At 45.0% G+C, this 16521-nt stretch overlaps 1 protein-coding gene across 34 annotated transcripts in view; it reads left to right on the forward strand.

Annotated features, from left to right (window-relative positions):
- NRXN1 (neurexin 1) overlaps positions 1 to 16521 on the forward strand; it is an 806593-nt gene that overhangs the window by 778119 nt on the left and 11953 nt on the right. For 21 of the 34 annotated variants that reach the window (XM_054169692.1, XM_054169804.1, XM_054169727.1 and 18 more), the window contains one exon: positions 8137 to 8224. In XM_054169692.1, coding sequence (XP_054025667.1) covers positions 8137 to 8224 — 88 coding nt within the window. The remainder of the gene's footprint in view (positions 1 to 8136; positions 8225 to 16521) is intronic. The other 13 variants (XM_054169696.1, XM_054169811.1, XM_054169744.1 and 10 more) reach the window with 1 other exon arrangement.

The raw sequence follows: 16521 nt of genomic DNA on the forward strand, positions 1-16521 counted from the left end.
TTGGGCACACCTCTCCAGCCTGTCCAAGTCTCTCTGGATGCCATCTCTTCTCTCCAGTGCTTCAGCACAGCACAGGTCATCCACAAACTTTCTGTGAGTGCCTCAGTCCCACTGTCCACGTTACTGACAAAGATGTTAAACAGCATATTTTAAAAGGAAAGTTTGCCAGAGCTGAAGAAAAAGGTAGCAATGTGTGTCTGCTGGGTTTCCAAACCCTTTCTCTGTTGGGTGGCCATACACATTGTCCATACCACAGAGCTCTAGCTCTGTGTTTAATTCTCACTTGTAGCTGATTGTCTCTGGACTGCGTGGCAAGTCTTTGAAGAAGCTTTTTACTATTTTTTTTTCCTTCAGGAGGAATGAGGTAAGCAGGGATGGTAACCAAGCATTAGAGAAAAGGGGGAAAGGAGAATTACAGGTTTAGTGTCCTCCTCCTACATCTGAATGTCTGTTTTCAGACAGCCATTTGGTAACAGTCATTAAATTCTAGCTCATTAGTCTTCCCATAATCAGGGTTGTTGTTATCAAGTCCCTTGTACCTTGGCCATCCCCTTTTACTGCTTTGTCCCCTTTGCTCTTCTGACTATACCATTCATTTCTCACCTTCTTTGTTACTTCCCCTCTCCACACAAGTGTGCTCTATCCTCCAGTGTCTTAACCCTTGTGCTGTTGGTGCTTCCTGCACCACCCTGCCTGCCCTCACTCCTTTACTCTCTGGGCAGGGTTTGAAATATTGGGAATTTTCTCAGTGAGGCTTGTAGCCTCAGCAGTGCTCTCCAGGCACCATCTGTTCCCACTATCCCCTTGGCCAGTCACAGGCCCCTGCATGGCATTTCACTGCCTCCTTTCTTCCTGACCTTCCTTCCTGCTATTTTGAGCCATCATTTTGGAAGATTTGCTAGACCAGAGCCTGCATAACTGTTAGTGCTTATCAGTGCTGCCCCTTCTCACCCTCTGCTCCCCTCTCTCAGGCTCATTTCTTGCATCTTGTCCAGAATCATAGAATCATAGAATCATTGTGGTTGGAAAAGACCTATAAAGATCATCCAGGCCAGCCATTATCCAATTCTGCCAAGTCTTGGCCCTCAGCAACACGTCTGAAGGCAGAAGAAGAGATGCTGGCTATGAAAGACAGGGCCAATTTGGAACTGAAATTGGGTGACCTGAACTCCTACCCTTGAAAATGAGCATATCAGGGGGGAAAAAAAATCAAAGGGTAAGCTTCTCAGAGCAGAGCCTTTTCCCTCCAGCTGCCTTTACCAACCAGGCACAGTGGTGCCTGGCTGCTGTTAGGCACCAAAGCTGTACAAATAAATAAGAACAGTTTTGATTACACCATCGACGTTCTCATCTAAGATAATTTCAGCATTAGTCAGAAGCAGTTGAGCTGTTTATAATTCATACAATAATTTAGGGCTGCTACTTTTAAACTGTTGTTTCATTTGGATTTACTTGCAGTTCTCATGGGGTAAAGTATATTACTGAAGAAGAAAGGAATGAACTACACTCAGGGTAGCTGTAGGGTGCTGTGATTTAAAGGAGGAGCTGGTGGAATACTACAGGAGGGGAAAAATACAGGATCCATTATGCTGTTAATGAATGCACAATTCAGATTTGCTGATTTAATTTCTAAATCATATTTCTCTGGTCCCCTCAGGTGTAACAGGCTTCATGCATAATAACTGAAGGAGATGGGATATATTTATGCCCAGTCATGCAAAAAAACCACACGAATAAGAAACCCAAAATGACTTTTCCCTATTGTTTATTCATTTGCAGTTAAGTTTTCCTAATGACATAGCATTGAAGGAGCACTGTTAGGAGGGCACAGCCACAACTGCTGGTACCAGTTCTGAGCCCGTGGTAGTAACCTTGGAGGCAGTTTGATATTTATCCAGAGCTACAGACTGTCACACTATTTAAGCCGTGACTAGAGCATCATTCTCTGCTCTGGCTGGGAGCTTTCTTGAAATAGTCACCATTTCCTTCCTCAGGCAAGGTGGCAGATTGGTGATATTTTAAACTTTGTCTTGGCTAAGAGACAAATCCCAAAGTCCTTATTTTAATTTATTTATTTAATTTTTCTCCCCAAGCAGATCTCACTGATGTAAGCAAGACCTGTTCCTGCAGGGACCACACCCCTGACTCAGTGTGAGAAATGACATTAGGCAGGGACTTCTGCCTTTACAAAATGGGAGTATTTCTTTGGTCCATTTTTCATATTGACATGTTAATTGTAAACTTTTACTACCATCCTTTTCCTGAGCTGTGAGCAGACATCCCAGCTTTTTAAGGAGCTACAAGATGTGAGCAGACATCCCAACTTTTTAAGGAGCTACATGTTACAATGAACTGCACTGGAAATTCTACAACCACATAGAACCATAGAATGGTTTGGGTTGGAAGGGGACCTTAAAGATCATCCAGTTCCAACTCCTCTGCCGTGGACAGGACACCTTCCACTAGATCATGTCACTCGAGGCCTCATCCAACCTGGCCTTGAACACCTCTAGGGACGGGACATCTGCAAGCTCCCTGGGCAACCTGTTCCAGTGTCTCACCACCACTGTCCCTGGAATGAATTTCTTTGTAATGTCCAGTCTAAATCTGCCCTCATCCAGCTTCAATCCATTCCCCCTCATCCTGTCACTACAAGCCCTGGTAAAAAGTCCTTCCCCAGCTTTCTTGGTGGTCCCCTTCAGGTACCAGAAGGCAGAATCAATCTGAAAAGCTCTGAAAGTACACCAAGAGAGGAAGATGCTAGCAAAAGAAATTCTGCCAGGCCTTGCAGGTTGTCCACCTGTTAATTTTTGATTATTGTTTTTTTGGTAATCTCTTTCAGCCAGAGTATCACTTCTTAAATGAATTTCAACCAGTTGCCCAAGAGACATCCTAATCCGATCGTGTATTATGATGATACCAGTTGGATGTTATCCTATTAGGCACTCAGGGTAAATAAGGGATTTTCCACTGACTTTTAAATCCTTGATTAATGAGAATGCTCGAAGCAGTGTCCTGTAAATTAGCCATAGTGCTAGCAACAATTGCAATTCACTTAGGAAAACTGATTTGGTTTAAATCTTCCCCTCCAAATTAAAAAGCATGAGGGAAAGATAATGTGCAGTAAGTAAAACATCCTACTCTATCTCACATTATTTATCTCTACCCCCTGGCCATCTGAGACCTTTAGGTCTAAATCCTGCTCTCTCTCCAGGTGAATTCTAGAGAAAGAACTCTGGAGGAAGAACTCTGGTAGCTGACCCATAGTATTTAGTTTATGCATTTTTTACATTCCCTAGTGTTTTAGCTAATTCTTAATCCCAGTTCAAACTGTGTTATGCAAGCCAATGGATTTCATTTGTAGTTTGGCCACTGTTATCTCACTTCATTTTCACAGATCCTTTGCCATTATTTTTTTTTTTTCTGATAAAAATATGTGTGAGTATGAGGAAAGGGTTATTTAGGTTTGGGGGAGAGGGGGGAAAGGAAGAAGTTGTGGCGTGATACTTAAGATGGAATTCTTCCTGACATATTTTTCTGAGGGAAACATTTTTCCCACCATCTCTGCCACTTCCCTTCTTCAAATACTGATAAGGGATTTATTGCTTGCAGTAAAATTAGGTTTATATCTGGTATTGACTTTGAAACCTTGTATCTGGTATTGACTTTGAAACCTACATCTCCTTTAGTATTCTGAGACATTAATGAGCTCTTCCTTGACATGCTTGATTCACATTTATTTAAGGTACTATTCATCATGGTACCCACAGTATACATTAACTTTTATCAGTCAAGAACATCCCTTTATTCTTGTGGAAGTGTGAATACTCTTCCCATAGATTGAAATTAGTGTCACTTCACAAAGAGAGCTTCCACATTCCTTCTCTCATATGTAAGTGTTAAGATTTCTGTGTAATTATTTTCTGGTAGATTTGGCTGCACTGCAAACTGTACAAAAAGCAGAGTTAGTTCAAGTGTCAAGGATAGTCAGAGACACTGCAATAATTCTATACATCTGATTGTTTCACCTCAGTTCAGTCAAGTTACAAGGGTTACTTGTCCATGCATGTACCAAAGTACCCTTACAAAATGGGACTGAGACACCTTCAACAAGTCTGCACATGACACCAAGCTGGACATGCTGGAGGGAAGGGAACCCATCCAGAGGGTCCTGGACAGGGTGGAGATCTGAACCCAAGCCAGTTTCATGAAGTTCAACAAAGCCAAGTGCAAGGTCCTGAATCTGGGTTGGGGCAATCCCAAGCACAGATCCAGGCTGGGTGAGGAGCAGCTCAAGAGCAGTCTGGAGGAGAAGGACTTGGGGGTGTCAGCTGGTGACAAACTCCCCATGAGCCAGCAATGGTCACTGGCAGCCCAGAAGGCAGCTGTGTGCTGGGTTGCATCCAAAGCAGGGAGAGCAGCAGGACAGAGAGGGGATTCTGCCCCTCTGGTCTGCTCAGCTCAGACACCACCTGCAGTACAGTGTCCACTTCTGGTGCCCCAAACATAAGAGGGACATAGGACTGCTGGAGTGGGTCCGGAGGAGGCCACAAAGTTAATCAGAAGCCTGGACAACCTCCACTACTGGGACAGGCTGCAAGAGTAGTTTTAGCCTGGAGAAAAGAAGGGAGACCTTATAGCAGCCTTCCAGTACCTGAAAGGGGCTACAAGAAAACTGGGAAGGGACTTTTAACAAGGGCTTGAACAGCAGGGAATGACTTGAAGCTTGAGGAGAGCAGATACAGACTGGAGATGAAGAAGAAATTCTTTCCAGTGAGAGTGGTGAGACACTGGAACAGGTTGCCCAGGAAGACTGTGGATGCCTTCTCCCTGGAGGTGTTGAAGGCCAGGTTGAATGAGGCCTTGAGCAACGTGGGCTAGTGGGAAGTGTCCCTGCCCATGGCAGGGGGTTGGAACTAGGTGATCTTTAATACTCTTTCCAACCCAACCCAACCTATGAATGCAGGATACATTTATTTAATACTTGCTAGTACCTTTCTTTACACTTTAGAGTTGTGTTTTTCACAGTACTGAGTTAACTTTTCATGTGCAGACTTTATTGGTTACTTAGTTGGGGTTGTTTTGGTTTCTTGGGCTTTTATTGTTTGGTCGGTTGTTTTGTCTGGGTTTTTTGTTTGTTTGGGGTTGGTTTGTTTGTTTTTCCCTTTACACTTCGAGAAAAACATTGTGGCTTTTCCCACCAAGAGTGTGAGATGTTGCCTTTCAAGTTTAAGTGGTTGTATTCTGAGAAAAAAGAAGTGGACGTCTGAAATTCAAGAAGCTGTTTGCAGCTGGCTCTTGTCAGACAAAATGGATATCTAGAATGCCTTATTTTTTTACTTTATTTTATGGGCTTTTCTGCAAGTCTGCCAGCTAATTTTCCCAGCATTACACATTCCTAGACTGGTTTCCCCCAGCTACAAATTTTCTCAGCTATAAGGGAAGATAATTTTTGGTGAGGGTGGCATCGAGCTGGGCCATAACATAGCTGTTGTCCGTGGCCTGTTTTGGTTACCTCCAGCAAGTTGCTTCATTTTTTTTTATGCCTCAGCCTTCTACCTGTAGAATATAGCATTTTTATAATAGGCTTTTCTTTGTTGTGCCTCCCATGTTAATGAAGGTATTTGTGTAGCACTTTCCTGCTTCAGGGAAGCACTGGGAGGGTTTGTTCATTAATATTCCTGAAGCGTGACATAGAAAAGCCTATTACTATAATATGCTCTGCTTTAAAACTTCACTTAGAGTAATAATGATAAACAACAGTGGTCTGGCTTTAACTGTGCTCTGCAGAAATGAGACTTTCACGTCTTCAGACTTAAATTGATGGAGGAAAACGTTGATGTATTTTATGTCCCTCCTCTATACTCATGGAAAAAAAAATACCGCCTGCAGTTCTGGGCTCCACAGTTCCAGAAGGACAAGGAACTGCTTGAGAGGGTATAGCAAAGGGCTGTGAAGATGCTGAGGGGACTGAAACATCTCTAGTGTGATGAAAGGCTGAGGAACTTGGGGCTTTTGAGCCTGGAAAGAAGAGGACTGGGGGGTGGGGGGATCTTTTCAATGCTTGGAAATATTTCAAGGGTGGGTGACATGAGGATGGAACCTGGTTGTTTTTTTCAGTGGTGCCCAGTGACAGAGGTAAAGGGCACAACCTTGAACATAGGAAGTTCCATCTAAACATGAGGAGGAACTTCTTTACATTAAGGGTGGTGGAGCACTGGAACAGGCTGCCCAGAGAGGTGGTGGAGTCTCCATCTCTGGAGTCATTCAAAGCCCACCTGGACACCATCCTGAACAATGTGTTCTAGATCAACCTTCTCTGTCAGGGGAATTGGACTTCATGATCTCCAGAAATTCCTTCCAATCCCTACCACTCTGTGACTCTGATTCACTGCAGTGGGTTCTGTCTCTTTTGGTGGCATGTCTATCATACAGGAATCCAGGAATGGTTTCTTGCCTGCTCTATCCTTAGCCTCCTGTTTCAATAGGATGCCATCTTTTTATTCTCCCTATGTATTTCCTTCAGTGGGGTGAAGAGAAGCTTGAAATGGCCAATTCTGAAATGGACAGTTGCACATAGGATAAGCTTCTTCTTAACCTCATTAGTAATTGCCTGAGGGATCATAGAATCATAGAATCAATAAGGTTGGAAAATACCTCAGAGATGACCAGCAGCAAGACAGTTTATATTTCCCTGCTATTATTACCCCTCATAACCATGGGTGTTCTGATTACATTTCTAAATGACTGCTCTCAGAGGTGGCTTCAACAGAAGGTATTGCATTTTGTCAGCTTCAGATTGATTGCCTCAGTGTTTCATGGAGCATCTCCTTGTTCTTGCACTGTAAGAAGTGGCAGATAGGAAGAGACAGTTTCTTTTCTGTCCTTTTAGCACGTTGTATCCTACATTCCCTGGTTTGTCTCCGTTGTCATAATTTATTTGATTCCTTTCTTTCAAAGAACTGTGCAAGCTCATTTTGGACAGATGTATCTGCTACGGGGATAGGCTGAGGGAGCTGGTCTGTTCAGCCTGGAGATGAGAAGACTCTGGAGGGACCTTAGAGCTGCCTTCCAATACCTGAACGGATCCTACAGGGAGGCTGCAGAGGGACTTTTCCTGAGGGTGTCTAGAGACAGGACAAGGGGGAATGGTTTGAAGCTGAGGGAGAGCAGGGTTAGACTGGAGCTTAGGAAGTTCTTCAGTACAAGGATGGTGAGACTCTGGAATAGGCTGCCCAGTGGACTGTGGATGCCTCCTGCCTGGGGGTGTTCAAGGCCAGATTGCACGGAGCTTTGAGCAGCTGAGTGTCGTTGAGAGGTGTCTCTGCCCATGGCAGGGTGGTTGAAGTAGATGACCTCTGAGATCCCTTCCAATCTAAGCCGTTCTATGATTCCTTGAACCCCTTAGACCTGGACACAGCACTTAAGCAATACCTCCTTAATTTGAGCAAATAGGATGTTTTAACTTAGTTAATAAAATAGGGTGATAGTTTCTAACAGTGCATATATTTCAGATTTTTGTTTTCTTTTCTTGGCTTTCTTTTCATTAAGATGCATTCAACTCAATGAGAGTTCTGTTTGCTTCTTTCTCTTTCATCATTATTTTTTTTTTTGGCTGTGCATCTGAGGAAGCAAGTGCAACAACTGGAGGGAGCATCGCTACCTTTCTGCTGCAGGCAGTTCAATATTTTGACTTGTTTTGTTGGATTTGGGTTGTTTTTTTTAATGCTCCCAGCATTTTCAGCAGGATCATTGTAGAGAGATTGGAGAGCAAAAGGGAATAGCAGCAGCCCCATATATATGTATTCTATGCTTCTGCTTTCTGTTCTTACTACTAAAAAGAAAATAATACTGAAATGTTGGAGAGACTACCCAAAAAAAAAAAAAAGTACTAAAATATACTGGATATATTCACATGGTTCTTCTACAAACTGACAAGTGTGAATTGAAAAGCAAAGTTCTATTAATACAGAGTGGGAGAGTGTCACTGTGCCATGACATATTAAAGCTGGAATGCTCTGGGCCTTCCAGAAATCCAAGCAATAAAATAAATGCCAGTGAGAATCTTGCAATATGTTCAGTCAATTAAAATCCAGCTTACCTGACTTCTTTTGTTTTCTTTTGTTTTCACTGCAGACCACAGATGACATCCTGGTGGCCTCGGCTGAATGTCCTAGCGATGATGAGGACATCGATCCCTGTGAGCCGAGCTCAGGTGGGTTAGGTTAGTCAACTTTTTTATTACTTTCTTTTATTTCATATTTGCATGCTCTAGCTTCCCCAGAGTCCCATCTGGCAGAGCAGGGAGAGGTTGAATTGGGGCCTTGCTAAATGGCAGTGTCAGCAGAGAAGGAGAGTTTGCTCCACGTTCAGTAGATGGGAGCAGACTAATAGCTGTGATATGAGCAAGGTCATAGCTTGACCAAGGACTTGAAGCTGGAGCCCTGCAGCATCACAGAATGGTCTGGGTTGGAAGGGACCTCCAAAGGTCATCCAGCCCAGCCCCCTCTGCAGTCAGCAGGAGCATCCTCAACTAGATCAGGCTGCCCAGAGCCTTGTCGAGCCTCACCCTGAATACTGCCAGGGATGAAGCCCCAACCACCTCCCTGGGAAACCTGTTCCAGTCTTCCTCTACTGTCTTGGTGCAGAACTTGTTCCTAACATCCAATCTAAATCTGCTCTTCTCTAGCTTGAAGCCATTGCCCCTCATCCTATCATTGCAGGCCCTTGTAAACAGTTTCTCTCCATCCTTCTTGTAGCCCCCTTCAGGTACTGGAAGGCCACTATTAGGTCTCCTTGGAGCCTTCTCTTCTCCAGGCAGTACATTGCCAGCAAGAAGCTGCAATTCCTTGTGCCTTAAGCATTTCCCCCGAATGAGATAAATAAATCCATATTTCAAATATCCTGTTCTGTCAGTGGAGCTCAGTTTGAATTACTGTGCATGGCACAGAATGCTGTGTGGATAGTTAAAAACTAGGAGGCACAGAATGCAAGCTCAAATTGCCAGTCGTTTTATGGCTTTTTTTCTAAGCCCAGGCTATTCAGAGTGATTGCTTCAGTTCTCACCAGAAATGAAAACTTTCTACATTCTACTGTTTTTCTGTGGAACAAAAACTTTGTATTGCTTTGCTCACATCACAGGTTCACAGATTCACATCCTGTTAGAAGGGGCCCTCAAAGGTCATCTTGTCCAATCTACCTGCAGTCAGCAGGGACACCTCCCACTAGATGAGGGTGCCCAAAACTTCCTCCTGGTGTCTGACCTAAATCTCCCCTGCTCCAGTTTCAGACTGTTGCCCCTCGTCTTATCCCCACAAGCCCTTCTAATCAGTCCCTCCCCAGCCTTCCTGTAGGTCCCCTTTAGATACTGAAATGCAGGTCTGAGGTCGCCCCAGAGCCTCCTCCTCTCCAGACCCTAATTCTTTCAGTCTGTCTTCACAGGAGAGGTGCTCCAGCCCTCTTATCATATTGGTTGGCCCACCTCTGGGCCCACTCCAGCAGCCCTATGTCCTTGTTGTGCTGGATATTGGGGATTGTTCCAATCTAGGTGCAGGACCTTGCACTTTGCCTTATTGAACCTCATGAGCTTCTCCTCAGCCCACCTCTGCAGCCTCTCCAGGTCCCTCTGGGTGGCATCCATCCCATCCTTCAGTCTTATCACCCTCACCACTGAGCTTGGTATCATCTGCAAACTTGCTGAGAGTGCCCTCATTTTTGCTGCCCAGAGGAATGATTAAGCTATCTCTATTCAGTAGGAGTAGGAAAGCGGAGATTTGGTACTGAACTTTCTCTGTGATGCAGTTTCCCCCCCCCACCTTTATTCTTCAATTAAGCACTGCATTGCTGCTCTGGAAATCCAGATGTTTCTCACAGATAAACTTCAAAGAATTAAGCTCAATTTGTTGTGCAGTGGCATATTTAGTTTAAGTAGAAATCAATTACATTTGAGAGCAATATATTACTGCAAATCACAACTAAGAGCCATCTCTGTACAAGAAATCCAGGGCAGGAGAGGTGTTTAGACAGCCTTAAGACAAATGAGGTTTTGCTTCAAATGCAGGTGTGTGGTTCCTTCTTCAACTCACATGCAAAACATATTTAGGTAAAGGCAGAGATATTTATTTGTAGATTGATAGAATGGTTTTGTTTGGAAGGAACCTTGAAGATCATGGGCAGGGACACCTTCCACTGGACCAGTTTCCTCAAAGCCACATTCAACCTGGCCTTGAACACCTCCAGGGAGGAGGCATCCATGACTTCCTTGGGCAACCTCTTCCAGTGTCTCACCACTCTCACTGCAAAGAATTTCTTCCTCATCTCTGATCTCAATCTGCCCTTCCCAAGTTTCAATCCATTCCCTGTTGTTCTATCACTACAAGCCCTTGTAAAAGGTCCCTCCCCAGCTTTCTTGTAGCCCTCTTCAGGTACTGGAAGGCTGCTCTAAGGTCTCCCCAGAGCATTCTCTTCTCCATCCAGGTGTTTCTACCAAATCCTTATCTATCATCTAATAACCTCAAACCCCTCTTATCTCTTAAGGCTGAAGTCACTTTACTTCTTTCCTTTTGAATATCCAGTGAGAATTTGCCACCCTGGCCCAGGAGAGTCCACATTGTCCCATGGTTCCTTATTTAGCTAATGGGTGGAGGAATGGGAGGTGTGGAATGAAGGTTTCTGACAGGTTAGCATTTTTGTCCACACTGTGATCCAGAAGGGGAAGGTGAGTGTTAGTTTTCCTGCAGGACATTGCATCCTGGTGTTTAGCTTTCATGGTTTAGCTTCTTGCTCATGGCCCAGCTACACTTCTCAGTATAGTTTATTTGAGGGCAGGTTTACTGTCTCGTTCCTTGGATCTTAACTGCTATGGAGTTTGTGGTTTTGGTTTGGTTTCTTCTTCTTCTTTTTTTTTCCCCAGTGTAGATTGCCACAGGAATTATGTTCTCCATAATCCCAATTGTCTGGATCGTTTTATCTGTTGTTCTTCACATCAAATGTCACTTGGCCTCCCACTCTCAGCTCTTAGAAGCTATTAATTTGCCTCTCTCTTCACTGGCCTTTTCCTTTTCTCTTCTTTGAAACAATGTGAACCGAAGGGCTTGGTGAAGTCACAACTTCCAGCATTTCTGTCTCTCTGCAGTCTGCTTTGCTCTTAGTCCTTTCATCTTGTGAATAAGCTTTCTCCATGAGTAGTCTGCATTGGCCTTATCGAATCCCTTGAACTTCTCAGCTCACCTCTCCAGCCTGTCCAGGTCCCTCTGGGTAGCACCCATCTTATCTACCATACCACTCAGCTTGGTGTCATCTGAAAATCTGCTGAAGGTTCCTCAATCTCACTGCCTATAGCACTGATGAAGATATTGAACAGCACTGGTCCCAGTACAGACCCTTGAGAGTCTGACTTATCTGACCACCTGTCACCTGTCCCAATCTGGACATAGAGCCATTGACCACTACCCTTTGGGATGGGATCATCCAACCAATTCCTTATCCACTGGACAGCTCACCCATCAATTCCATAGCTCTTCAGCTTAGGGAGGAGGATAGGATAGGATAGAATAGAATAAAATAGAATTAACCAGGTTGGAAAAGACCTTTGAGATCATCGAGTCCAGCCTATCATCCAACACCATCTAATCAACTAAACCACAGCACCAAGCACCCCATCTAGTCTCCTCCTAAACACCTCCAGGGATGGTGACTCCACCACTTCCCTGGGCATCACATTCCAATGGCCAATTTCTCTTTCTGGGAAGAATTTCTTCCTAACATCCAGCCTAAACCTCCCCTGGTGTAGCTTGAGACTGTGTCCTCTTGTTCTGGTGCTGATTGCCTGGGAGAGGAGACCAAGCTCCACCTGGCTAAAACCTCCTGTGAGGGAGTTGTAGAGAGAAATGAGGTCTCCCCCAAGCCTCCTCTTCTCCAGGCTAAGCAACCCCAGCTCCCTCAGCCTCTCCTCATAGGGATGTTGTGGGGGACTGTGTCAAAAGCTCTACAAAAGTCCAGGTCAATATTCTTCTAGCAAGAATACATTTCAAGTGTGGCCAGAGCTCTTTCAGTTGATTTGGCAGAACCATAACTGCCCACTCCCACAGTGATTGCCCATATCATGCCTTTTTCTGACCAAATTTCACAGCTCACCACGAGAGCCTATTGCAGAAACACTCTGATTATGGCAAACCTATACATCACAGAAAATACTGATTATCTAGATTGTACTTAGATTAGCAAGATTTATGCTTCAAAGTGTGGCTTCTTTTCTAGGATAAACACATTGCAGTGGCTAACAAGTCTCAGTCTGCCACCACCAGCTTTGCTGTCTGTGCACCTGCCTTCTAAAGAATAAATGGAAAGCTGCAATTTGCTACAAATGTCATGTGGGACATAAAACCACAGAGCAGATTAGGAGCTGCTAAGCAGCAATCCTATCGACTTGTCTCGAAGATAAAAGTGACAAAAAATGATAATTGCAGATCTCATTGTGGTGTAGAAAGTGCTAAATGTGCCATAATGGGATGGAGTCGTAACAAATTTATTACCATGCAAAAACTTAGTCAACATATTTTGTTTTCATTGCATTTTTGTGCAGTAAGGCAACACTGAGCTGCTCTCACAGGCTCCCCACATTCCCATCTCCTGTTTTAAATACAAACAGCAGCACACACCAAAAAAAATAATGGTGATGGTGAAAATAATCATGCATAATTCACAGCTTGCCTTGGCTTGGAAGGGACCCTCTAAGGTCATCCTGTCCAACCCCCCTCCAGTTAGCAGGGACACCTCCAACTAGAGCAGGCCGACCAGGGCCACAGCAAGGCTGGTTTTGAATGTCTCCAGGGATGGGACCTCAACTACACCCCTGGGCAGCTTGTTCCAGTATTTCACCACTCTCATTGTGCAGAACTTCCGGCTGATGTCCAACCTAAATCTCCCCTGCTCCAGTTTCAAACCATTGCTTTTCATCTTATCACTGCAGACCCTTCTGAACAGTCCCTCCCCAGCCTTCCTGTATGTCCCCTTCAGATACTGAAATGGATCTCTAAGGTGTCCCTGGAGCTGTCTCTTCTCCAGACTGAATAGCCCCAATTCTTTCAGCCTGTCTTCACAGCAGAGGTGCCACAGCCCTCTGATCACCTTGGTGGCCCTGCTCTGGACCTACTCCAGCAGCTTCATGTCTCTCTTGTGTTGGGGTTCCCAGAGCTGGGCATACTGTCCCAGGTGAGGTCTCACCAGAGCAGAGCAGAGGGGCAGAATCACCTCTCTTGACTTGCAAGCCATGCTGCTTTTGATGCAGCCCAGGATGGGGTTGGTCTTCTGGGCTGCAAATGCCCATTGTTGGCATCTCCTCATCCACCAGGACCACCAAGTCCTTTTCTGCAGGGCTGCTCTCAGTACAGGTAGTTTAAGTTTCCTCATTTTCATGGCACAGAGGAAAAAATAAAGCCTTCTCATTTTGTAGATAAGTTATGAAAACTGTTAGTGGAAACTTACCAAAATAAAAGAGGTCTGGCAAGTTTTACTGATTTACAAGGAGAGTTCTAAACCTGGGGGTGCACAAATTGCCAACCTGCAGATGAGGATTGCTGCTGCAACCTTTCCCGAGCTCTGTACAGAGCTCTGATTTCTGCTGAGCTCAGTGAGCATTTGTGTTAGACAGCTTATTTGTTCCAGTTACACTGGGCTGGTATTTTATTTGTTAGCTATTATCTAGCCACTTCTGTAGCTATTGAAATGTTCCAAAACCCAGAGAGGTCTAAACTGGGTCAAATGAAGTAAAAACATTGAGTTTAATGGCAGCAAAATCCATACCAGGGAAAAAAGTCTTAGAGCTTTGAGCATTTGCACACAGATCTTTCTTTCTGCAAATTGCAGCTAAATCCTTCTCAAAGTCTGAACACAACAAAAATTTAAGTTTAATAATTGGGTTGAAAAATCTCTCCTGACAGTTCCAGCACAAGTAGAATGGGTAGAGGGTTTGGCTTTCTTAAAGCTGTTTGCTGGTCTTGGAAGCTTTAGCAGAAGACAGGCTTGAAAGAGGAAAAAAAATGGTGCTTAGGGACATGGTGATGCTTATGGGCATGGTTCAATCATAGAATTTTTGGGGGTGGAAGGGAGCTCAAGGATCCATCCAGTTCCAACCCCCTTCCCCTTGCCATGGGCAGGGACACCTCACACTGGAGCAGGTTGCTCAGAGCCACATCCAGCCTGGCCTTAAAAACCTCCAGGGATGAGGCTTCTACCACCTCCCTGGGCAACCTGTGCCAGTGCCTTACCACCCTCATGGGGAAAAATTTCTTCCCAACATCCAGTCTGAAATGGTAGTAGGTTAGCAGTATTGGTGGGATTGTGAGCTCTAGGCAAGTGGTTGGACTCCATGATCTCAAAGATCTCAAAGGGCAGCTTTGTCCTTGAGCAGAACAGCACAGGGGTTTGCATGCAACCTGCTTCCTGTATCTCCACATCTTTACATCTGTGGTTCTACACATGTAGTGACAGGATGAGAGGGAATGGATTGAAGCTTGAGGAGGGCAGATTTAGACTGGAGACTAGAAGGAAATTCCTTACAGAGAGGGTGGTGAGACACTGAAACAGGTTGCCCAGGGAGGCCATGGATGTCCCTTCCCTGAAGGTGTTCCAGGCCAGGTTGGATGAGGCCTTGAACAAGCTGGTCTAGTGGGAGGTGTCCCTGCCCATAGCTGGGGGTTTGGAACTGGATGATCTTCAAGGTCCCTTCCAACTCAAACTGTTCTATCAATCTATAAATGCCCTGCTGGGTGCTAACAGGCATTGGATAGATGGAGATGACTAGGAACCATGACTTCTCAAACATTTTGGGACACTCTAGGTTTGTTCCCAACATTGATCCCTGTTTTTTATTATTAGCAGGCAGAGCTGTGAAATACATCTTGTGAATGTGCTCTGCAGAGGGACCTTGACAGGCTGGACAGATGGGCAGAGTCCAAGGGCATGAGATTTAACACGTCTAAGTGCAGGGTTCTGCACATTGGCTACAACAACACCATGCAGTGCTACAGACTGGGGTCAGAGTGGCTGGAGAGCAGCCAGGCAGAATGGGACCTGGTGGTATTGGTTGATATTGGTGGTATTGGTATTGGCTGAACATGAGCCTGCAGTGTGCCCAGGTGGCCAAGAAGGCCAATGGCATCCTGGCCTGTATCAGGAATAGTGTAGCCAGCAGGAGCAGGGGAGTCGTTGTACCCTGTACTCAGCACTGGTTAGGCCACACCTTGAGTCCTGTGTCCAGTTCTGAGCTTCTCAATTTAAGAAGGACATTGAGATATTTGAATGTGTCCAGAGAAGAGCAATGAGGCTGGGGAGGGATCTGGAGCACAGCCCTGTGAGGAGAGGCTGAGGGAGCTGAGGTTGTTTAGCTTGGAGAAGAGGAGGCTCAGGGGAGACCTTCTTGCTCTCTACAACTACCTGAAGGGAGGTTGTAGCCAAGTGGGGGTTGGTCTCTTCTCCCAGGCAACCAGCACCAGAACAAGAGGGCATAGTCTGCAGCTGCACCAGGGGAGGTTCAAGCTGGATATTAGGAAGAAGTTCTTCACTGAGAGAATGATTGGCCATTGGAATGTGCTGCTCAGGGAGGTGGTGGAGTCACCAGCACTGGAGAGAGCCTGGATGAGGCACTTGGTGCCATGGTTTAGTTGATTAGATGGTGCTCGGGGATAGGGTGGACTCGATGATCTCAGAGTTCTTTTCCAACCTGGTTAATTCTGTATTCTGCATTCTGATTTATGCTCATTTCTTACCAGTTTTCCCCTCCTTTTTCCTGTCTCAAATCCTTGCACTGTATTCTGAGCGCATCCAGCAGCGAGGTAGCCTTGCGGTGGGAGGTGAAGTGACTCCTATAATTTATACATCACTGCAAGTGCCCTGCTTAAGGCACTTCATTGTGCAAGGAGCAGAAACAAAGGAAAATAAAATTACAGTTAGTTCATAGGGCTACTGTGTTCATTATGGCTCAAGACATAAAGGGAATATTTGTGCCTCAGTCCAATTATGCTGCAGTTGTGTATGCGTTTCCAGTACTGGAAAGATCATTGGGTTGTCTTGAGTCAGCCTTTTCAAAAGCTTGGCTCAAATGCATGTAGCCGTGGCTGTGTGAGCTACTACAGGGTGAAAATTATGCTTTATTTACAAACTTTCAAAATGTTAGCACTTAACCATGCCTATCCATAAAGGAACTGAGGGGGCTTTGGGTGGAGATTAATTTCCCTGCGATCGAAGTCAAAGTAGTTGTTAAGGTTATTGATTTACTCTCAAAATAAATCGGAAAGCCAAGGTAGCATTTGTCCACGTTGGTTTATTGGGAACTGAACCACTTCTCTGTGAGCAGACTCAGCTCCTCCTGTCTCACAGAAAACATCCAGTTGGAAGAGACCTCCAAGATCATCCAGCACACCTTCGGCCCAGCACTAAAGGGTCAACACTAAGCCATGTCCCTAAGCACCAGGTCCGCACACTGCTTAAACACTTCCAGGGATGGTGACCTCAGCACTGACC

Source organism: Dryobates pubescens, chromosome 2, assembly GCF_014839835.1.
Source record: "Dryobates pubescens isolate bDryPub1 chromosome 2, bDryPub1.pri, whole genome shotgun sequence".
In the NCBI taxonomy this organism is placed as follows: domain Eukaryota; kingdom Metazoa; phylum Chordata; class Aves; order Piciformes; family Picidae; genus Dryobates; species Dryobates pubescens.